This window comes from Cornus florida, unplaced genomic scaffold, assembly GCF_030987335.1.
Source record: "Cornus florida cultivar Cherokee Brave unplaced genomic scaffold, ASM3098733v1 CherokeeBrave_3.0.0_Hap2_Chr04, whole genome shotgun sequence".
NCBI classification, from domain to species: Eukaryota; Viridiplantae; Streptophyta; class Magnoliopsida; order Cornales; family Cornaceae; genus Cornus; species Cornus florida.
Genome location: NW_026775574.1, coordinates 36626598 through 36651875, shown reverse-complemented (window position 1 = coordinate 36651875; position 25278 = coordinate 36626598). Strand labels below are relative to the sequence as shown.

The 25278-nt window shown below is 37.9% G+C and overlaps 1 protein-coding gene across 1 annotated transcript in view; it reads right to left on the bottom strand.

Annotated features, from left to right (window-relative positions):
- Window positions 1-15923, bottom strand: part of LOC132303146 (uncharacterized) — a 32173-nt gene extending 16250 nt beyond the window's left edge. Inside the window, exons 1-5 of the mRNA XM_059800273.1 lie at window positions 15519-15923; window positions 12051-12197; window positions 11738-11852; window positions 11537-11631; window positions 1207-1310 (exon numbers count right to left, since the gene is read on the bottom strand). Of these exons, the coding sequence (XP_059656256.1) occupies window positions 1207-1310; window positions 11537-11631; window positions 11738-11852; window positions 12051-12197; window positions 15519-15719 (662 nt within the window). The 5' untranslated portion in view covers window positions 15720-15923. The remainder of the gene's footprint in view (window positions 1-1206; window positions 1311-11536; window positions 11632-11737; window positions 11853-12050; window positions 12198-15518) is intronic.
- Between the last annotated feature and the right edge of the window lie 9355 nt (window positions 15924-25278).

Here is a 25278-nt window from a genome sequence, read left to right as displayed (position 1 = left end):
TCAGATCTCAGCACAGACCGTACTTCGTGGTACAGTGCTTTATCTATGGTCACCCTAACAAATATTTTTTTTTAAATCAAAAAAATTATTAGCTTTTTAGTGAAAATCCTGGAATTATCACTTTATGGAGTATTCAAGATAGGAAAGCTTCTTCATGAATTAAATGCTAAATTTATCAAAATTCACATATTAACTTAAAAAGGGGCAATGCCCTGTGCAATAGCAAAAAGCTCAAATTACCAGACTTGAGCATGTGTATTTAAGCACGGAAGCAGCCACCTTATCTAAAACAATGCTGAAAGTTGGTTCAACAGACCACCCCTTCCAACACCATAAGTAGGCAGACCAAACACTGGGTAATGGCCTTTTTTTAGTCAGGCTACTTGGAAAAATCCTATAAAAACTCAAAGGACTACACTTTCGGCCAGAATAATTCAAGCCATGGTTTTAAGTAACATTGCCCTGCACAAAGATCAAAATGAGTTGTCTCAAATTTAGCTAGTTTGCAAAATCAATGCATATCTACCTTTCTAAAAATATATATATTGACGTGTCCTTGCATATCCGTATCCTATTTTTTAAGAATTTGTCGTGCCGCCATATCTGCACCATATCGTGTTATGTATCCATGCTTCATAGGTCTTCTCATTTTCTTCCTTAACAATGAATAATATTACAATATTTCCTAACGACAAGAAGTATTTTCAAATGACATGTAGAAAATAGTTTACATTTCAAATTGAATACAATATTCATTATATTGTTTAAATAGAAGATAGAAGGAAATGTGGGAGCTTGAGAGATTCAACCTAAGTACTTCTCTTTTTCTTTTTCTCATTTAGAAGAATATGAACATTAATTTAATACTATTGTGCAATGAAGTTTACTCACTTTTTCAGGATGGGAATATGGAAGAAGCAACTCAAGGCATTTGAAAATTTAATACAGATATGAAATTGTATTTCGTATATGAAACAATGGAGTTTCCCTACAAACCCAAATGAAACAATGGAGTTTCCCTACAAAAAGTCTCAACTCCAAACTTGAATGATCAATTCCTGAATGAAACAATGGATTTTCCATACAAAAGAACTCCTCAAACAGGAATGACAGGCAATTGGCAATTGGCAATCATATGTCCCCTAAAACTCAATCATTGATTCATATGAAAAAAAATTAAAGAATTCACAGTGGAAGAAAACTTACCCTGTAAAATCATCAACTAAATTAACTGTAATATTTGGTTTCCAATATGAAACCCATTCAACAGGGCCCTCATCTTTGGAATCAAGTTTAGTGTCTTCAATCACCTGAAATAAGCAACTTATATCTTCACTTAGATCAAAGGGTTTTATGAGAACTTCAGGAGGTAAAGACACATGGAATAGAAAAGAAATGCATATGAAAGGAGTTTATACCCGTCAAAGATAAGATAATTATAGCGTGGCATATGTGACATATAAATTTATAATGCATGAGTTGGCATCATGATGCATTTGCATAGAACTTAAATATTAGATTAAGAGTATGTCAGGTTAAGTGGAAACTTTCATTTATCTAATTTCTAAGTCATATTATATCTTTGTGCTGTTAAATCTAAGTCATATTTAATGTCCTTACTTGACATTAGGATGCCCATTACTCCTTAGGTTTAAAGCAATATAGCAAGGAACACATTCTCGAAAACTGTTTTCCATTCTTGCTGGTTAAATTTAACCCTTAGTCTAGCTGATTGCCTAGGCTTCCGCCCCACCCCTTCAACTGCTGATGGGATTCAAAGACTCATTTTCTGGAATTCATGCAGAGGAAGCTAAAAATTATCAGTGTACAAACATATTTTCTCATTGAATGGTGTCCAACTGATGATAATAAAAGCAAGGACAGCTAATTGTTGCAAGTTCTTATAAACCTTGGATCTTGCTACGAAGGATTCATGTCTCAAATATTGCAAATATTTCTCAAACAAAATAGCCTCTTAAAAGCACATGCCATGTTTAACAAGTCAGCACAAAAGCACGTCATTAAACACCCAACTGAGTTGAACACAAAATGCAACAACTAAATAATTTGCTTTGTCATGCGTCCATGAATAATCACCTAGATGGTCACGTTCAGATGGTCAAGATGTGCTATAAATTAGTTCATCAAGGTTATATAATAATATACATTCCCACATGGTATTGCTATGATTGAAGGTGCAAATCCATGAAGCAGATGGGGGTTCTGGAGCAGAGGACTGAATACGAAGTACCGTTCATTGTTGAGAAAAGATCCAGATATTGATGGGTCAACATCCATGCCCCATGAGGATACTGATGATAAGAAGAAGAGTTTTCTGCTTGCCATGATTGAGTGGATGATACGTTAGGAGCGCTAGCGGATTGATGACTTAGAACTTCTAAATCCTGTTGACTGATCACCAGTTGCCATGATCAACCGATTTGAGGACGAAACAATGGGAAGAAAGGGATGATAGGGAGAGAGAGGAGGTTTTAGCTTGGGTATTGAGCAGAGCAAAAGAATTCAGCAAGTACTTAAGGTTTTCTTATCAAGGTTAAGAAGTAAAGCTGATGAGGCTCATTAAGGCACTTGAAGGGAAAAAAGAGATGAAGACCTAGGCTTGATGGCCATTAGGATCGAGACCTAGGCTTGATGGCCTTCATTTTGATGCTATTTCTGGGCTGGATAGATATAGTCTTGAGATCCCTTTTTCCGAAGAGGAAGTGCTAAAGGCTTTATTGAGTTGCAATGGTGACAAAGCTCCGGGGCCAGATGAGTTTACTATGCGATTTCTGATGGAAAGCTGGAAGGTGGTGAGAAAGGAGGTGATGGTTACCTTCTAGGAGTTTCATTCTAATGGCGTCTTCGAAAAGTCGTTAAATGCCTCTTTCATGCCCTCATCCCTAAGAAGGGTGGCGCTTCTGATATTAAAGATTTTAGACCAATTAGCCTAGTGGGCTACATTTACAAGCTCATTGACAAGGTTCTTGCTCTTAGGATGAGGGATGTCATTGATGGGATTATTTCAGACTCCCAGAATGCTTTTGTCGGAGGACGGCAAATCCTAGACTCAGTTCTTATTGCAAGTGAATGTGTGGATTCCAGGTTGAGAAGTGGTGGAGTTTTATGCAAACTTGACATTGAAAAAGCTTATGATCAACATTAATTGAAATTTCCTACTATACTTTACAGAATGGGTTTGGAAGTAGATGGAGGAAATGGATAAAGACATGTCTTTTGTCCGTAAAGTTCTCTGTTCTCGTGAATGGGTCTCCTGCTGGTTTCTTCGGGTGTTCAAGAGGTTTGAGACAAGGAGATCCCTTGTCGTCTTTTCTTTTTCTCGTCGTAATGGAGGGCTTGAGCAGACTTATGAGGAGGGCAGAGGATCTCGGTCTTATCAAAGGCTTTAGGGTGGGTAGAGATCTAGCTCATCAGTTGGAGATCTCTCATTTACTGTTCGCGGATAATACCTTGGTCTTTTGTGATGTTGATGTGTTTCAACTTAGATATTTAAGGTGCATTCTGGTCTGTTTTCAGGCGGTTTCTGGGCTGAAAGTCAATGTAGCCAAGAAAGTGCTTGTCTCGGTTGGGGATGTTCAGGATATCTCCTCCTTAGCCGCAGTTCTTGGGTGTAGGGTGAGCTCTTTTCCTATTCCTTATTGGGGTTTGCCTCTGGGGGTCTCCTCTAGGAGGGTGGGGAGCTAGGATCCTATGATTGATAGGTACGTGAAGAGATTGGCAGGGTGGAAGAAGCAATATCTGTCCAAGGGGGGGAAAAGTTACTCTCACAAAGAGCACTCTCTCGAGCCTTCCTGCTTACTTTTTATCTGTGTTCCAAATTCCATGCTCTGTTGCCGAAAGGATTGAAAAGATCCAAAGGAATTTCCTCTGGGGCGGAAGGGGCGAAGAGTTTAAGTATCATCTCGTCAGATGAGAGCAAGTTTGCAAGCCCATGAAGTCAGGTGGTCTAGGTATCCGAAGGTTGGTTCCCTTTAATCAAGCTCTCTTGAGCAAATGGTTATGAAGATTCGATAGGGAAAGGCATCGCCCTTGGAGAAGGCTTGTTTCATGTCGTTTTGGGGAGGAGAGTGGCAGTTGGTCTACTCATCCAGTCTCTATTGTGAGAGGAGTTGGTGTGTGGAAATTCATTCGAAAGGGCTAAGATGTCTTCTCGTCCCATATCAGATTCAAAGTTCGTGATGATAGATGTGTTCGATTTTGGGATGATTTATGGTGCGGTGACCAGCCGTTATCTTGTACCTTTCCCAGTTTGTACAGTATTGCCACTGATAGACATGCCTACATAGCTGACTGGCGCTCTAAGGCTCCACCTAGAGTGGCATTCTTTGTATAGAGTGCCGTATGGGGCATGATCTAGACGATTGACAACTTGAGGAAGAGAGGCAACAGTATTGTTAATTGGTGCTACCTTTGCAAACGAGATGGTGAGTCAGTGGATCATATCCTCTTGCATTGCCCCGTGGCGTACGACTGTTGGTCCTTATATTTGGCTTATTTGTTATGCTTTGGGTAATGCCTCGATCTTGTAAGAGTCTGATTAACAGGTGGATGGGATGCCGCGTGAGAAGCAACGTACGCGACTATTGGAGGACAGTTACACATTGCGTTTGGTGGTGCATTTGGAAAGAGAGGAAAAGCAGAATGTTTGAAGGGAAGGAGTCGTCCATGGCTACGCTGAAACTTCATATTATTCGCTCTATCTTTAGTTACGTGAAGAGGAGTTCTTGCTCCTCTTCTGATGACTTAGTTAATTTTTTAGATTCTTTGGGTCCTTAGATCCCGGTTCCGCTTTTGTATAAGGGACGTGTTCTCCTTTTAAACGTTTTTTAATCGATTATTATTTATCAAAAAAAAAAAAAAAAAGGAAAAAAGAGATGGAAAAGGAAAATGTAAACCATGTAGACTTGTAAGGGTGTTATCATAGTTGTTAAAGGCGCACCGGGCGCGCACCTCGGGCATCGGGTGCATCAAGGCACAGCTTCAGCGCCTTGAGTATGCTGAGGCGAGGCTGTTGACAAAGGCGCGCACTTTTTACATTGGAGTGAGAGGCTCAAGTAGTTAAAAAGGCGCGCCTTTGTCTCTTCCTATTATTTTTGCCTTTTAAACATTTGCTGTGTTCAGACTTCACATTCTTCTTCTTATATAATAAATAATCTGATGATTCTGATGTGATAAAGTAACTTAAGTGGTGGGTGGTCCCTACCACTACCACCAAAAATGTTAAAAGACCAAGCCAAATAAAAAAGTAAAGGAACCCAAAAGAGCTCAATTGTTGTACGAAATATTTGGGAGCTATGGGTCTCTTCGTCACGCTCTCTCACTCTCCGGCAAGCTCTCTCACCGGCAACCAGGTAACCATTTTTTCTCTTCTTCTTCTTCATCTTCTCTGTTTTTTTTTTTCCTTCTTTCTTCTCTGATTTCTTTTTTTCTTCTTCTTCTCTATTTTTTTTTTTCCTTCTTTCTTCTCTGATTTCTTTTCTTCTTCTTCTCTATTTTTCCTCTTTTTTCTTTTTTCCGTCTTTCTTCTCTGTTTTTCTTTTTGTCCCTTCTGTTCTTGCTTTTCTCTCTGTCTGTCTTCTTCTCCGGCAACCAGCTTCTTCTTCTTCTTCTTCTTCTTCTTCTCTGTTTTTTTTTGCCCTTCTTTCTGCTCTGTTTTTTTTTTACCCTTCTTTCTTCTCTGTTTTTTTTGTTCCTTCTTCTCTGTTTTTCTTTTTTCCCTTCTGTTCTTGCTTCTCTTTTTTAATTATTTATTTATTTTAGCTATCAATTATCAACATGCCTGTTAGTTTTTCATCTAGAGTGTGGCCTGTGAAATGCTGCTATTTTAGGATTTTTAGCTATGAAAATGCATGCCTGTAACGCCTGTTTTTGTTTCCTAATGTTGCTATTTTAGCTTTGAAAATGCATGCCTGCTATTGTTTCCTGTGGACTGTCGCCTGTGAATGCCTTTGTTTTTTTTTCTTTGCTGTGAAAATGCCTGTTGCACTTTTTAAGTGATGATCAAGATGGTGCTATGTTTATTGATGATGAGGATGATATTTAGATCCTTTGGTGGTCTTCTTAGGAGTTAGGATGAACTGATGAAGTGAACATTTCTATGTTTGTTTTAGTTTTTATTTAATTAGTTGACTTTTGCATCTTTATGTTAGTAATTACTATGTTACTACGTTGACTATTGAACGCAAATATTTGGTTTAGTTTGCTTTTGCATCTTTATGCTAGTATGTTGATTATTAAACTTATGTATTTGGTTTACATGATTTTGCATCTTTATTGGATGTTATTTTTAATTTTTTTTCTCAACTTGCACCTCGCTTCAGTCAGGCACGCGCCTCGCCTTGTGCCTCAGGCTCCAAGGCGCCAAGCCTTGGCACCTTAGTGCGCCTTGAGCCTTTAACAACTATGGGTGTTATGGAATTGAAAAAACATAATGACCACTTTCAATTAGAAAAGAAGGAAGCAGTGATGGGAGCATTTGTTTGCCAAACAGAAATGGAAACATGCAAACTGTACAGAGGATGACAGACCTGAATAAAGGATGGTGGTGAAATCCCTGTCGAACGAGTGGGAGATGAATTTCATTAGCTTTCACGAAACAGAAGAAAAATAAACTATTCCAAAGAAATTTGTTAGGAATTCTTGGACATGCAGATTTGTTAGTTGGGATAAATTGGGAGCAGCAAGTACCGCTGGTGAAATCATTATCATGTGAAACTTGACAGTGGTGAAGGGGGAGGATGATTATATATGGGTTTTTTTGGAAGTTTATGGACATCTTTTACTTTTTCCTTTGTGCAGGATGATTATATGTTTTTGGAAGTTTATGGGCTGCTGGAGGGTTTGAAAAGGAAAGATGGGTGAATTGGCTAGCTCTGGGGGAGATGAAAGCATCCTTGGTGTATAAGGAGCCAGTTTAATGTAGTGAGATTTATTAAAGAGAGATCAGGAGGTGGCGGATTGACTACAGCCAGAAAGAGCTTCCTGAGTTTTGAGGACACCAACAGATTGATGAACTTGCACCTTGTTGGTGCTTGATATGGGTGCTCTAATAACCGGGGATTCCTACTCTGACCTGATCAAGCAATGGTGGGATGGGTTATATTGTGTTGGGTACACCAAGGAATATTTCAGCACCTAAAAAGAATCAGCTGAAAGGTATGAAGAAAGTGCTTGGAAACTTCGAGTCAAGTAATAAAAAGTGTTGGAAGATATCAAAGAACTAGATGGCAAAAAAAGGGTGGATGGTAGCTTATGAAGTGGCTAGAAGGGAGAAGTGGAAGGCAAAGTATGGAAAAGTTGCTCTTATTGAAGAAATGAGTTGGAGGCAGAAGAAATCAAGACTCTTTGGCTAAGGTGGGGGATAAAAATGCAAACTTCTTTCATCAACTGTAGTGAGAGTTTTTCAAAGAGGAGACCGTGGAAACCCTAAAGCCTTCTAATAGGGATAAAGCTCCAAGACCGCATGGCTTTTTATCAGCAGTGGTAGGAGGTAGTCAGAGGAGATGCCCGTACCACAATACACCAATTCTATGCCGCAGGAGTCCAAGGGGAGCTTGAGTGCTTCCTTTATTGAGGCTATTCCCAAATAAATTTGCAGGAGTTTAGACCTATTAGCTTACAGGAGTAATATAAAAGCTAATAGCCAAAGTTCTGGGCTTCTAGTTGTGAGGAGAGTGGATAGTGTGGTATCAAAACTGAAAAATGCCTCAATGGTTTGACGTTAGATATTTTTTCTTTTTTCTTTTTTGCAAGTAAAATGTCATTAAGAAGTGCTCCAAGTGGAGTGAACCGAAAAACAACTGCACATAGAAAAAACAATCTCTCTACACCACTATAATTTCAATAGACTATCCAAAAAATCAAGCAATATTCCTCCACATATTTACTAACCCTCCTAGAAACCCAAAAATAAGAGAGCTCAGAATGTAGCGGTATTACATCCATATTGGTAGCTTCAACTCCATCAAAAGACCTTCTATTCCTTTCAATGCAAAGAGAACTTATAAGCGCTCAGAGGGATGCTAGAATTTAGATGCAATATTAGTGGCCAACGAAGGTGTGGAACCATGAATTAAGAGTGGCGAGTGGGGATCCAATGTCACTTGTAAATTAGATATTCAGAAAGCCTATGGTCATGTCAACTGAGGTTTCCTTCTCCAAGTCATGGAGAAAATGGGGCTCGAACTGAAATGGATTGGGTTTTGTGTTTCTACATTGTGGTTCTCTAGTATCATCAATTGTACAACAATTGGATTATTTAGCAGCTCGAGAAGCTTTACATGGGGGAAACCTCTCTCCCTCTCTTGTTTATTATGGTGATGGAATCGTGGAAGTGCTCAACATAATAGCAAGGTCAATTGAAAGGGACTCCCTAGGAGAATTTGACACTCAGATGGTTTCGGGAACACTATTGATAGTCTCCCGCCTCTTCTTCGTGGATGTTACCATTGTATTTTGTGAGTCAAAGAAGCACTTAAGGCATCGAGATGTGTAAATATTTGTTTCCAGGCAGTGTTGAGTTTAAGAGTTAATCTGACAAGGACTTATCAAAAAAAAAAAAAGAGTTAATCTGACAAGGAAAGAATTAACAGAGGTGGACAGTTTTGTGGCTGTCATACAGGATTAGGGAGCTCCCAAATGACTATAAAGACTGCCTTCAGGTACTTAATTTAATGCAAATGTTGTTAAGAACAGAGGAGGAGACAGTGGATCACCTTCTTTTACATTGCACCATGGCCAGGGACTGTTGGGATTTGATGCTTGGTTTGTTTGGGATTAAGTGGGTTATGCCTAGATCCTCCAAAGGGTTGATTGAGGCTTGGAGAGATTGTACAGTGGGGGCACATATTCGGGATGCTTGGAGGGCTACGCCTCAGCGGTGTTTGGTGGTGTATTTGGCTCGAGAGGAATAGGAGAGATTTCAAATGAAAGGAGATGCCTATTTCTATGCTTAAATTCTCTATTATTTCTACTCTTTTTTGTTGGGCTTTAGGGAGAAATTATAGATCTTTAAAGGAGATTGTTGATTTTTTGGCCTCTTTGAAGGCTTAGAGGCCCTTTTTGGCTTGTGTAGTTCTCTTGGGCTTCGCTCCCCTTTTGAGCGCTTTTATACAATTTTACTTAATAGAGCATTCAATCCAGGTTGGTGAGTAACATAATGTCCTTTTTTCCCATTTAGGCTCTGTCAGGAAAAGATTGAAAATGTCACTTAGTAATTGGATGAAGTTCAGTGTTTTTTCAACTGAAGGAAAGGGTTGGAACCTCAGATTATATAATTATTCATTAGGAAAGTCGTTTTATACAAAACAATCTCATAGGTGGTGAAGAATAGCATAGAAGATGAGAAGTATGCCGGTGATACTGGCCAAGGGGGGCTCAGCATATGAGGGAGAGTTAGGGTCTCTCATGGTGTATACAAGCATTCAGGAGGGGAGGAGTTCTCTTAAGCAGATCATGTTTCGGTGAGGAGCACAAGGCATTAGGAAATTAGGATCTGGCATGATGATTGGTATTATAGCAAGAGTCAATCCATCAAAGCAGCGTTGGTGTAACTTGATCGAAAAGCCAATCGATCGAACTGTGCGGGAAAAGATATTTGGAACTTCTCCAAACCAAGATGTACAAGATTCCCCCTACTATCCTTCAAAATAGTTATGGATGCTGTTCTAGAGATCAAGTACAGATTAGACAGTGGTTTTTTGAATATTTTGACAGGTTATATGCAGAAGTTCGGGTTCCTACTCCTATTCCAACAGTAGGAGCATCAAAAGCTGTTGTTAGTGCAGAGGAGAATCTAGTATTGGTGGCTCCCATAACTGTTACACAGATTAAGGATGTTGTTATGTCTGTAAAACCAGACAAGGCCCTGGTCCAGATGGATTTCCCAACAGGTTCTATCAAAAGTTCTGGTCTATTGTGGGAAGTGAGCTGGTGGATGCTATCCAATTTTTCTTCACTACAGGAAAACTTCCTCTGGATAACATTGTATTGTGTATGAAAAGAGAGAATATTATAAAAGTGACGTGGCCCTTTGGGCTCTTTGTGCAGTGGATGTAGGCCGTAGTGACTTAACCACATAAAATCTTTTTTGTTTTTCTTGTTTCATTTCTCTCCACACATATTTTATTATTTACAAGTCTTCTTTGATTACATAATTGACTTATATGCTAAGAATTGGGGAGCTCACCCAAAGGATCTGATTGGTTAAGGAATTTCATTGGTCAACAGATATTATATGTGAATTTTTTTTCATTTTACCAGTAACAATATTTCTTCATATGAACAAAAACAAATACAAATTCTGTATCTTTATTAAAGGCTCTCAAATTCTCTATAAGGTGATGAGAAAGGATCAATTTAAGAGATGACATGTGTTCAAACAAATTACAACCAATCATATTTAGCCTTTCTAGTAACATTAAACCACCATAAAGCGGGCAATAATTAGGGAATAACAAACATACATGAGAAAGGATCAATTTAAGAGATGACATGTGTTCAAACAAATTACAACCAATCATATTTAGCCTTTCTAGTAACATTAAACCACCGTAAAGTGGGCAATAATTAGGGAATAACAAACATACAATTGTGTGACATCATCACCTGGCCTTTCACCATAGAGCATCAAGCAACAAACCAAATGATCATCAGTTTGAATACTAGGTTTATAAGACATGTTCAGTATACAGTGCTTAAGAAGCCCTCTGACATAGTAAGCCTCTTTATTGGTAATCAACAGTGTGTTTTTTCTACATAGAACTGAAAAACGACTGAATCCAAATAATATGAAGACCAATTCAACTGGACATGTGAATAATCTACATCAGTAGAGGAATAAATATTGGAGCCCTTCAATTTTAGAACCAGAGATCAGAACAATAAGATTTTCGGGTTTTTACATGACTAATGAAAGCTGACCTTATTTTTTCCGCGTCCTGAGAAAACATCATTTTGTTGCCTTAGTGGGGGTGTGACCTATCCTCTAAAGTTGGGGAAGTGATCAGTCCATCAGAAAAGAAAAAAAATGAGAGGTTGTATCTCCTGATTGCCTACAGGCATGTATTGGGCTTGTGGTATACTTTCTTTCTGGTTAATAAAATTTTATCTTAATTATCAAAGAAAATGGAAACTAGCCCCTACATCAATTGGAAAGAGAAAGAGAAAAAAAATAAAAAAATTCAAATGAAAAGGCCTCAACTTGCATCATTGGAAGAATGAAAATTATAACTACTTATATTTGCTAAAAAAATTAATTACCTCAACTGCTTGCATAATAGTAACAACTATCGCTTCTCCCAAATTAAGGGGAAAAAATCAGGAAACTGATTTTTTTTTACAAGTCACCAGGAAATGCCTTGCCAAAGCATCAAAAAAGTCTATCCAAGAATACAATTATGAGGAGTCAACACGCAAAAACAATGCTCATATAGATCAATAAAGCAGTTTTCACAAAAATATCATCTAGGAAAACAAACCTCAAGTTTTCACAAAAATATCATATAGGAAAACAAACCTCATTCGCCATTTCACCCTCAGTAGAGCCTTTTGAATTCCCCAACAGGCTCTTCCTTTTATCTGTTTTTGACTTGGGCATGAATGTTACGACAGCTGTAAATCAAAGTAAAAGGATATCTTAGTACATGATATTTATTACCCATCATTTTATTTTCTTAATACTGTAAGATTTATACTAAGTCGCTGAGAGCAATCTTACGATGCGTCCTCCCAAAGGCAGCCAATGGCTGGTACTCGGGATCATTGGGATCCGGAGGATAAGCAGAACGTGTGAAGAAAACATGAGCAAAAAGACTCCCATTGTGCTTCAAAGCCTTAAAATAGAATTGTTATGAGCACTTAAATTTAATAAAACAGGCAAAAAGTGCTAAAAAACTAAGGAATCAAAAACAACTACAATATAATTATTTTAGAGATTTTAAAACTAGTCATAGTTGAAGTAACCCAAAGTGCTATGCACTTCACATAAAAACATAACAAGTGATATTTACTGCATATTTTACAAATAATACCTCAGATGGATAATACTTCAAAGAGAGAGACCTGGTGCTCTCCGGTCCCCAAACTGCATAAGGAATGTTTGTCTCATGCCAGACAAGTGCACCTTCACTACCGAAATCATTGAACTTTTCATGTTCAGAAAGATAAAACCACATATCCTGCACACAAATATGAGACTGCTACTCAGAGTTCTTGAAAAACACATATATCCTTAACACAAGTAAAACCTAACATATACTAAACACACACAAACACATGCTCATAAGGACAAAATCTCAGCCAGAAAACAAGTTAAATATAAATTTCCATTTGAAGGACAGGAAATTAAATGACAACTGGAAAGAGAACCAACCATACTACCCATAATATTTAAAGCAATATTCAGACCAATTCTTCTTGACACTGAGCACCATATCTTTCTCCTAGTTCAGCACTTGATTTATTTAGCCACTCATTTTTTATATCTAATTCCTACAAATGCATTACAGAATTTGTGAGATGCACACATGCAACTGCCCGTGTAAACAGTGTTAAAGATTAGTAAGCACATGAGGCCTTACGTAATCTACTTTGATACAATCATAATACTTGAATGACTTTTGTATATGCATATTCTTTATTATACCATTTGAAGTTCTACACAAGTGTACTCATAACAGTAACTTGATGCACTCTAAAGAGGCAGAAGCACCCTAATAAAGGCAAACTAAGCATATCAATATACCTTTAAAGATTTATTTGATGTAAAACACATGAGATGTATGGCAAGAGAGAGATTTCATCTATTAAAGTTCTATTAGGAGTTTTTCCCTTAAGAGTATTTTGTCTATATTCTATTTTATAGAAAGCTAGAGGAAACCCAACAGAAGCCCTGACTTCTTAACCATATGACACTGTCCTGGCGATCAAGAAGGCACTAAAACACATTTCAGTAGAAAGACAGCTGAACCTTTTTCTTCCGTGTGTTGAAGGTCTTTCCTATTCTTTAATGGCGGCTCTAAATGGTGGTCATATATTAAATGGTGGTAATATATCGAGAACCATTTAATGGTCTCCCAGCCACCCTCCTGACCTTCACGAATCCAAGGCATAACGGATATACCATATTTTTACTATGTTGAGCAAGGTTGGTTATAAAAGATGGTGTTGTATTTATTTATAAGGTTTATGAGACCTAATCAAACTCTCTCCTCTCCCCTCTCTCTTTTTTCCAGATTTTCTTTTTTGTCCTCTCTAATCCTATTTCTCTTTGCATAGAGATTGAGAGGTTTGGATATCGCTTTTTTGCCTCCATTCTTATCATTTGTTCTCTACCCTCTTTTCTCTTGTAAACAAAAGGCTTATGATGTAGTACGATTTTATCTTTTTTTTCATTTCGACCAGTCTTATCATTTCTTCTCTACCCACTTTTCTCTTGTAAACAAAGGCTTATGATGTAGTACGGTTTTATTGAACTTTTTTTTAAAATTTTTTGTGCAGTTCAACCAACTCATTTCAACCTGTGAAGACTCTCAACCGGAAGCAACCCAATAATCAAAACCACCTCATCTTGCTTTTTGGCCGAATTCCATCATTTAGAGCCTCGAAATTGCATTTTTCCATCCTATATCCCATATGAAGACTGTTGAATATTTTGCGATTTTTGTTGGAGGTCTAAACAAACTCGGATTCTTCTGAATTTTGGTATTTATCTTGGTTTAATCATTAGGAGTTTATCTCTATTTTTCATAATTTTAGAGAGTATTTTTAGGATTCATTCTGTTTTAGAATTTTTTTTTTTTTTTTTTATTAGTATAAATACATGTATTACAATAGCAGATTTATTCATAAATTATTCACTTATAATATATCAGAATTAATTTCTTTGCAAATTCTAAGTTATTCATGTAGTCCTTCAAGAACATTCACAAGTTGCACTTCGTCTTTTGGTATCAGAACCTTAAATCTACCCTCGTCTGATGGTGAATGATGGTAACGGCAGCAACTGCTCTGGCGATGATGATCGATAAGTGCAAGCCTTTTTCCGCGTCCAATTTACAAAAGTCACTCCGCTAACCAGCTTAGAATCCGCACTCTCACTAGCAATCAAAATAGAATTGAGAATTTGGCCGCCCCCAACAAAAGAATTTTGAGATTTCCTAAATCACATCATCAATAACTCCTCTTAACCGTAGGGCTAGAACTTTAGCTACCAGCTTGTACATGCTCCTCACCAAGCTAATTGGTCTAAAGTCCTTCACATCCGGCACCCCACTCTTCCTGTCTCCTAGAAGAAACCCATAGTAAAGCCATCTGCACCGGGCGCCTTGACCTTGTCACAACTCTTCAAGGCCAAGAATGCCTCCTATCTTCAGACAGCCACCCCCAGCACTCACTGTTCTTCACTAAAATACTATTAAACTGCAAACCATGAAGATGGGGCCTCCAATGGGCTATTCCATCTCCTCTACACATGCCCTAGCTCCTCCCAGAGTAGGCCCATCTCTGCATCTTTCACCGGCCCATAGGACCCTAATAAAAATCCAATGGAAACCATCCTCCTCCAACAAAAATAGGCATAAGATAGAGAGAGATCTATTTTAGTTCAAAAATATTAATTATGAATCTCCTCTTAAGAATTTTATTATATTCTTTATTTTATAGAAAGTTTAATGGCTTGAGGAATGAGAATTTGAGTTTTAATATAATCTGTGTATTTTTTTTTTGCTACGACTTTTCGAAGGAAAAGAAGCTAAACTTATAAGATATATATATAATGAGTGTCTTGAAAGAGACTCTCATGCCATTCTTCTCCTTCTTATCCCTCTTTAATTTTACTTTTCCCTTTTATGGAGATTAGGAAGTTTGTGCTTATGCATCCTCCCTCTCTCATCATCTCTACTCTTCTCCCTCATTCTCCATTTTCTTCTCTTATGAATGAGAAGCTTTGAATATGCATTGCATCCTCCCTCTGCTATTTTTCTCTTTATCTCCTCTCTTTCACCTCTATTATGAGAAAAAAATAATTAGTATTATTGTTTGCCCACAATGTGCTCAATGATATTCATGTGATAGAAATTACTTCAGTTTTATCCCCTACTTACCAAAATGAAAAAGAGATTCTTGCAATAGCCCCTTTACCTGATTAACCCCTATAGAATCTAAATTTCATTGGCAAAAGCATTCCACCGAGAATAAATATTTCTCAAGCCCCACCCAGGAGTTATAATCCCCTGAATAATACACAACTCCGCACAGACACACAAACAAAGAGAAAGAAAATTACTTTAAGAACTCATGGAAGTACATATTTGACTTCAGGAAACCAAAATTTTAAATTCAGCTCTCATAGTAAAAATTAACAATTTAATCGAAGAATAAGTTATAGTGATCTTGCAACTATGAATTCCCAATTAACATTAGAGTAACCAAACCAGTAAAACCAAATCAGTGCTTCACTATACATATATACAAAGAGAGAGAGTTATAGAGAGACGGACCAGCGATTCGCCTTTGTGGAAGAGATTTGAGATCTGGAGCGAAGGCTCCATAGGCTTCTTTGGAGAGAAGAACTTGGAGGCAAAGTACCAAAACACTGCTATCCTTATAACTCCAGTAATCATCTGTCCAAATCCAGGCGGTTGTTGCTGCTGTCGCCCTTCTCCTCCTCCTCCACCTCCTTCAACTGCCGGCGGCGGCATACTCTCAAACACAGATCTTTCGCTCTAACGTTCAGCCACCACAGCAGCCCAGAAGAGAGAGAAAATAATGCGATTTAGAGAGAAGACGAATAGGGATATTATAATTAGAATTGGTGAAATCGAAACTCCGGCTCAGAGATATTTCTCAATACTCAATATCCTAGAGAGAGCGCTTTTGAAAGGAGGAGAGTTTGTATTTGTATGGAATCTAAAGTTCGGCCACGCAAGAGAGCAAATTAGATGCTTACCCACTTTGCTTCGCGGCGGTCCCACGCACTACATTGTACCAACAATTATTGGGTAAAGCCGTAACCATTGGGCTGAGGCCCACAGCCTGACTGGAATAGGGCTGTGGGCCTTGGATTTGAATTTGGGCTTCTATACAATTCATTAGGCCCATCATTTCGGCCCACTAGAGACATATAAACAAAATTAATAATAATAACTATAATAAGTTATTAATTACTATATATATCACTAGTTACTGCAGATGTCTCAATAGCTAGTGAGTTAGTGCCTCCTTTAATCTGTGATTAAGAAGACTTTGATAAATTGCAATTTATTTGATAAGAGGATGATATTTTTCAGTGTGAAAGAAGGAATATGAAAATATATCTTACTATGTCATCTATATCGCATATGATTTCGAGTTCATTTTGAGTTCATTTCGTTTATTTTTAATGTGAACTTTTATTACTTAGATTAAATATTTTAGAGTTTTTGTCACACTTCTATCTATAATCATTATATATAGAAGTCTCTCAGTGTCTTAATAGAGCAATTCTCATATATTGTCGCGATTATATATCTTAGAGGATCAAGAAATGAGATGAGATCTTTTTCTTCTTCTTTTTTCCTCATAATTATCAGATTTATTTTTTCACTTGACTGAGTATCTCTCAACAATTCATGCTTAATTTGAACTAGTAAAGAGAAGTTGAACAAGAACTACTTTGTAAAGAGATACGCAGTCAAGCAAGATAAAATCTAATAAAATTATGTATATTAAGATATATTGATTCTAATCAATTATATATAAAATTTTCATTCTATATTCCACATGGATTAAGTACAAAAGGAGTACTGATAAAATAAATAAATAAAAGTACAAAAGAAGTAACTTTTGAGCATTGTAAGAAAGAATACTCTTCTTTGCATAGCATTATAACAGTTTTTGTTAGTACTTTTCCTTTCATGGACTCAAGCTTCTAAAGAAAAATGAACTTTCAAAAAATAAATACACGGGGGAAAGAAAAAATTAAAAAAGTGACAATTCAAAACTCACGGATACAAGTAGTCATACAAAAAAACATTTAAATTTCCAAAGAAATAGGGTCATAGACACAAGTTGTCAAAGAAAACCCATCTAAAATTCTTAAGGAACGGGACTGTACACACAAATTTTGTAAGTCTGTAATAGAATCAAAATATAGGCAAATATAATATTTTATTAATTGATAATGATGGAGTACAATCATTTGTAATATTCTTTACAAAAGAAAGGTCCTCTGATTTGATCTCCTTTTTGGTTGGTTAGATTCAAGGGCTGCATGAACTTAATCTTGAATTACCGTGGAATTTGGATGAAGAATGGCACGTTTTTTAATGCGCTTGTTGTTGATCACTGTGGAATTTGATAAACAAATGACACGTCTTTGGATGTGCTTGATGTTCTTCACTTTTGGATTTGGATTCTGAATTTGTGTCTCTGACTCTGAGTCTCTGGATTTTTGAGTCTCTAGATTTCTAGACTTCTGAATTCTAAATTTGTGTACCCTCCTTCTTCCTTCAGGCCTCTATTTATAGGCTTCTTGGATTAATAGGATGATGACACGTGTCATCTTCTGATAAGGATAAAATTATAACTGGCCAGACCAGTTATATTATGATAATTATCATTTTATTTAATCATCTTGATTGGGCTAATTGAATAATTTAAGTGGACCAAGCTTGGGCCAATTAAATAACTTAATTAAACATTAAGCCCATATTTCATGGGTCCATTTGTCAAAACTAAAAGCCCACTAAAATTTTAGTGTCTACAAATTACCCCCACTTCGAGTCCCAAGATTAACAGGACTTATCTCCTTTTTCAAGTGGGACTTGAAGTATTCAACTTTCATTTTTTTTTTTTTTTTTTTTTTCACTTTCCTATCCAACTTTGGATTGTAAGATTTCCTCTTTTGCTTTTCTATCCAACTTTGGATTGGAATTTTACTTTTCTATTTGACTTGAATTATCCAAATCCCAATACAACTGGGAGGTATCTTGTTGCTTTTATATACCCTCAATATTGTAGGGTTTGACATCAATTCCAATAATCTCTAAAGACTTGTCAGATTACAACTTCTGAAAACTGTATTGGATTGTGGGCTCTGCTTGAACACAAATAATTGGTATGTTTTTGTTCTTCTTCTTCTTCTTCTTTTTCCTTTCTTCTTCTTCTTCTTCTTCTTCTTTTTTTTTTTTTTTTTTTTTTTGAAATCACAATTTTTTTTTTTAATTCCCTCTAGGACCCATTGTTCGGTTGGAATGCAACTAGTCCGTAAGGACTCATTGTTCATTTGGAATGCAACTAGTCCGTAAGGACCCATTGTTCCTTTAGAACGCAACTAGTCCATAAAGACCTATTGTTCATTTGGAATGCAACTAGTCCATAAGGACACATTGTTCCTTTGGAACGCATCTAGTCCGTAAGGACCCATTGTTCATTTGGAACGCAACTAGTCCATACGGACCCATTGTTTCTTTGGAACGCGTTTAGTCCGTAAGGACCCATTGTTCCTTTAGAACACAACTAGTCCGTAAGGACCCATTGTTCCTTTGGAATGCAACTAATCAGTAAGGAACCATTATTCCTTTGGAACGCATCTAGTCCGTAAGGACCATTGTTCCTTTAGAATGCAACTAGTCCATAAGGACCCATTGTTCCTTTAGAATGCATCTAGTCCATAAGGACCCATTGAGGTCATGCCACCAGCATAAGCAGTGTCGTTAGCAGCCACGAATCAGCCCAGAGAGCAACGACAGATGTGAATGGAGAGAGGTTTTACCACTACAGACAACGTTTTCAACACCCGCCGCCAGAGCATCTTCATCATCCATGCATCATCCAGCAGCCATTGATAGAGCGAGAACAGACTCCGAAATGTCATACGACTAGCACAGACAGTGTCATCAGCAGCTACGAATCAATTCAGAGAGCAACGACAGATGTAGACGCAGTCTATTAGCCTTCATTAGCCACAGATCAGACAGCAACCATTCAGAGAGTAAGAACAGACTCTAAGAGGTTATACCACCAGTACGTTAGCCATTATCAGTTTTGATGATGATTTTAAGCTGAAGCTCCACCAAAAGATCTAACTTAATGTACAAGTTTACTTATGCACCAGACATCAGTAGCAACTTGACATGAAGTTACCGAGTTACGCAACTGTGCTTATGCATATCTGTCTCGAAGATGGAGCTCTACCATTTTTTTTTTTTTTTTGGCTGGGTTGACTGAATTTGGAACAGACCTCCAAAATGCCTACGTACCATGAACAGGGATCGTCATTACGTAGTTTATATATATATATTTTTTTGGGCCGTACACAGTTTTAGCTCATGCGGGCTAGGAGCATAGTGCAGTTTAAGCTCATACGATCAGGAGCATAGCCTTCATGGGTAGTAGCGCTTCAGGAATTTGCCATTAATGGGCCCCACTCTTACTCCGTCTTTATCAATAATGAGATATGCACTGTTAGTATAAACTTCGCGAACAACATATGGTCCATCCCATTTGGATACAAATTTATTTCCCTTGCAATTCATGACAATTGGTTTACGAACAGCTAATACTAAGTCTCGAACTTGAAATGACCGAGGTCGAACTTTCTTATTGAATGCTTTAGAAAGTCGAGCTTGACAACACTCTAGCTGTTGTTGAGCTTCTAATCTCTTCCCATCCAATGCTTCCAGTTCTTGAAGACGTAAGATGGTATTTTCTTCACTTGTAAAACCTTCTTCTATAGTTATCCTTAACGAAGGGATTTGTTGTTCTAATGGAAGAACCGCTTCTACGCCATAAACAAGAGAATACGGAGTTGCTTGAGTAGGTGTACGATGCGTAGTGCGGTATGCCCACAATGCTTCTTCCATTTGCTCATGCCAATCTCTCTTTGTCTGGTTGACTACTTTCTTCAATAACTCACAAAAAGTTTTATTGAATGCTTCTGCAAGACCATTTGTAGGGGCATTGTACATAGAGGATTTACGTTATTTGAAACCAAACTTCTCACAAAGATCAGTTACCCAACTGTTTTTGAAATTCGTTCCATTTATTAGTGATGATGTATCGAGGGACACTACATCGATAAATAAGGTTGGACTTGATGAAATCAACAACTGTTTCCTTTTTCACATGTTTATAGGGTGCAACTTCCGCCCATTTTGAAAAATAAACAGTCACAGCCAAGATACACAAGTGGCCTTTTGAAAACTTTTCTAAAAGACCAACTACATCTAATCCCTATGCATCGAATGGCCATAACGTCACAGTAGGGTGTAACGGCTTCGGTGGTTGGTGTATGAAGTTAACATAGAATTGACAGGCTTGACACCTCTTCGCATACTCCAAGTAGTCCTTGACCATGGTGGGCCAATAATAACCCATTCTTTTGACGCGAAAGTGAAGTTTTTGACCAAATTGATGGGCTCCACAAATCCCAGAGTATGCCTTCTTCATTATGTGGGTTGCTTCGTCATTTCCAAGGCAGCGAAAGAAAAGACCCTCATATGAATGCCTATACAAAGTATCATTGTAATAGATGAAACGAGGTGCTCGTCTTCGTATTTCAGTCTTGTGGCGTAAGTCTTCGGGAAGCTTTCCATGTTCCAGATAATCAATGATAGGGAGTCTCCAGTCTTCTTCCTCTTGTGTTCAATAAGAAACCAAATTACTTTCTTCAAATTTATCTTCCAGGACTTGTGGCAAGACCCATCGTTAACATACAGGAACATCAACCGGGTCCTCACCAGTTAATGCCAATGTTGTTGCTAAATTTGCTAAAGCATCAGCTATTCGATTTTCTTTCCTCGGAATGTGCTCTAGCATGACACTATCAAACCGTTCCAACAAATGAGAGGCATAACGATGGTATGGTACTAGTTCATCTTTCTTAACCTCATATTCTTTAAGAAGTTGTTTGATCACCAACTTAGAGTCTCCATATATTTCGAGATCCGTCATCTTCATCTCATTCGCCATTTGAAGGTCAATAATCAAGACTTGATATTCAGCTACATTATTTGAGTAGTTTTCAGCGAGTGCAAAAGAGTATGGAATGACATGTCTTTTTGGAGAGACAAAAACTACACCTGCTCCGGCCCCGTCTAATCGTGCTACCCCATCGAAAAACATCATCTATGGACGAAAAATATCCACAAGGAAGACTTCTTCATCAGGAAAATCTTTAGAAATTTCCCAATCGGCTAGAATAGGATGGTCAGCTAAAAAATTTGCTAAGACTTGTCCTTTCACTACTTTTCGTTGCACATAAACAATTTCGAATTCGTTGAACAAAATTGACCACCTTGCCAAGCATCCGGAAAGGACCGGTTTAGACATGACAAATTTGAGAGGATCAGTTCTCGGAATAAGATGTATCATATGAGCTAAGAAATAATGCCTCAATTTATTAGAGGCGAAGACAAGTGCGAGGCATGTTTTTTCAATTGGAGGATAATTTCGCTCCGTCGGGGTGAGTCTATGATTTAAGTAATACAATGTCTTCTCTTTATGTTCTTCATTATTCTGAGCAAGTAAGGCACCCAACGATTTTTCTTGCGCAGCAATATAAAGTATGAGCGGCTTTCCAGGTATAGGTGCTCCCAATACTGGAGAATTGAGAAGGTACTTTTTGATGCTATCAAAAGCATTTTGGTAAGATTAGTCCCAATTAACGGGAACATCTTTCTTCAGGAGTCGGTTAAAAGGCTGACAACGACCAGCTAAATTTGAGATGAACCGACAAATGAACGTAAGTTGACCTTGTAAACTTCGAAGCTCATGTAAATTCTTTGGTGGCAGCATCTTTTGAATGGCCTCAACTTTATTAGGATCAATCTCAATACCACGATGACGTATGACATATCTTAGAAATTTCCCTGAAGTTACACCAAATGCACATTTAAGAGGATTCATCTTGAGCTGGTATTTTTAGAAGCGATTAAAAACTGTACGTAGATCTCGTAAATGATTTCTTCGCTCTTTCGTCTTTACCACCAAGTCATCAATATAACATTCAACAATCTTGTGGAGTATGTCATCGAAGATCCTTTGCATGGCGCGCTGGTATGTTGCTCCCACATTTTTGAGTCTGAAGGGTATAACTTTGTAGCAATATATACCTTTAGAAATGCGAAAAACAGTTAACTCCTTTTCTTTCGGAGTCATTCTTATCTGATTGTACCCGGAGTAACAATCCATAAATGAGAGAGCTTCATGCCCCGTGGTTGCATTTACAGTGAGCTCGGGGATGGGAAGAGGAAAATCATCTTTTGGTTATGCCCCATTCAAATCATGAAAGTCCACACAAATTCGAATCTGTCCATTTTTCTTCTTCACTGGAACAATGCTTGAAATCCATGTTGGATATTTGACCTCACGAATGAACCCCACTTCAATCAATTTGTTGAGTTCTTCCTCTACCCTCGGAACTAACTGTGGATGGAAGAAACGTTAAGACTGCTTAATCGGACGTGTCCCATGTTTGATAACGAGATTATGCACTACAATTTTAGGATTAAGACCGGGCATCTCTTTGTATGTCCAAGCAAAGACATCCTTGTACTCTGACAACAATTGAAAGTAATCATTTTCTTCTGAGGGGCTTAGGAATGCACTAACAAAAACTGGTCTGGGTTGATCATCAGTCCATAAGTTGATTTCTTTGAGTTGATCAACGATAGCCTACCCCCTGTCTTCTAGTGTTAGTAGGGCTTTCTCGATGTCATCTGGTTGTTCAGAGTCAGGTTATTCTTCAACAGTGATGTGGTACGAAGTAACACAAAATGATTTGCAAGTGCTTTCCGTTCTCTCCACTTTTTCTGATTGATTAGTGAATACAATGATTCACCTTCGAGCTTTTAGTGTAACATCATTGGTGACATCTATCTCTGTCTTACTTTTCATTCGCGAAGGCACTAGGCTCTGAACTTCACTATTATTCACCACGTCGATGTTAACTTCCTCTGACTTTCCACTATTATTGCTTCTTAGCAGTGTATCTTTAATAGTACCAATCTGAGAAAATACTATCTTTCGAGATTGAAGTTATGGAGATTTTCTTCTTTGGTCATGAAAGCTCATTCTGTTAAAAACAGAGGTACGAGGCAAACTGTTGACATGAGAATTTGAAACATTTGACTTTTGGCTTGAAAACCTGTTGAATACAGATATTCGATCACATGGAGCTCCTATACGATCAAAGACTGATTTTTGATGCATAGTCTATTGGTCTTGTTCATCGTCAACTTCTTCAAACCCAATGTATAAAGTGTTTGACTTCTTATCTTTTTTTGTGATTTGAATTCGAAGTGGCTCAGAAGTTACGAAACCGAGACCGAACTTGGGTGAAATGATCTTATGCCTTTGTTCTTTCAACTTCTTTTGTGTCTCATTGAGGCTATGCACTTTCTCACCGGTGACCTCAGAATTCAGTTTTCCAAGGTTTGCAGGATTTGTAAAATCATACCCCGACTTAGCCATGAGTTGGTATGTGATAGGATCGAATCCTTCATCAGTCCTTTGTTTTGGAAGTGATCCATGATCGACCAGAGATTGAGAAGGCCGCATGAACCCTTTTAACGGAGACTTGAAAGGCGAAGACTTTTGAATCTTGGTGAGAGGAAGAGTTAACTCTCCTTACAGCTTTTGCATATCTTCTTTTTCCTTGGTTTGTGACATCTTCAATTTAAATTCCTTGGTTTCAATTATCTCGATGACAGGTGATTGCCTTTTTTGTCATTGAGATTTTGGAACATACTTTATAATAGGCTTTATCCGATGTGTCGCATTTTAGCTACATTTACAATGTCTATCATTGAAACATCTAATGGATCACTTAATGCTTCTTTTGTTTTTGTAGATTGAATCTCTTGTGTAGATGGATGGCTTGGGATAGGCACTTCCGAAGGTGTATCAAGATTGATATAGAACTTGGCATCGGCAAAATGAGATTCTACTTCTATAAATGGTTTATAGTCCGCCCCAACCGTTTATACGCCATTCTTGTAGAATTTAAAGCACTGATGAAGAGTCAATAGAATGACACCATTACTATGTATCCAAAGCCTTCCCAATAACAAATTGTAGGGCGTCTTTGCATCAATAACGTGGAATAAGGTTTCAGCTTGGAGCTCGCCAATAGTTAGTTTTGCCCGAATCATGCTAATAGCTCTCTGTCCTCCTTGGTTAAAACCTTGAATAATAAGATGGCTACGAGATAACTCGTCGATTGTGATGCCAAGATTTTTCATCATAAATTTTGGCATGAGATTCACTGCTGATCCACCATCAACAAGCATTCGAGTAACTTTTTGTTCTTTTATGTAACCGAAAATGAAGAGAGGACAATTATATGGCTTCGAACCCAACTGAAGATCCCCGTCAGTGAAAACAATTGGTGCATAACACGAAACAAGTGTACCTCCTACTACTTCATCATCAGCGGACTTTTCAATGATGGCTGCATCCTTTGCATGGTTCCCCATAGTTTAGGCTTCATCTTGATCCTTGCTATTCTCATCATCAGGGCTTGTTTTCTCAGTTGAAACCATGTAAGCTGTCACAACTTCGTCATCTAGATATCCTTCTTGAAAGAACTCTTGCAAAGTAATAGGCTTTTGGATCCCTTTGCTCATAGAGGCGTGTTTGGATGACTGTGTCTTCTTGACCCATTTTCTGTTATGGCCAGACTGCTTATGGCAATATTGAGGTTTCTTCTTCCTTTGCCCCCTGTTAGAATAACTAGTCTAAAAAATGTCAGCTCGTTACTTCCGTGGTTTCTTTCTTGTCACCATAGTCCATTATTCTTCATCATCTTGAGGAAAGACCCTTCCAAATGTTGAAACGTCTGGTACACTCCGTTGGCCAAAATAGATGGGGATTGGTTCTAATAAGCCAAACTGGATGGTTGTGCAATATACCTCAGAAGTTGAAAGTTGAGAACGAGCACTCCCCACGACAGAGGTTGTTAAAGTAGCAGTAGTATGATTTGAAGTTATAACTTCGTCAGTGTCTAACAAGATTTTTCCCTATTTTACCAAATTCATCACCACCTCTTTGAAAATAAAACACTTCTCAATTGGAGGACTGACAATACGATGATATTTACAGTATTTTGAGTCGTTAACACATCCTATCTGTTGAGGGCATTTACATTCAGGGAGTTCTATAACTTTACTTTCGAGTAAACATTCCAATATGCCATGGACATCGGAATCGGGGAAGGGGTATTCCTTCTTCTCTAACTCCTTTAGCGTAGGACGCTGTCTTTCCATCTCTTGAAGCTAG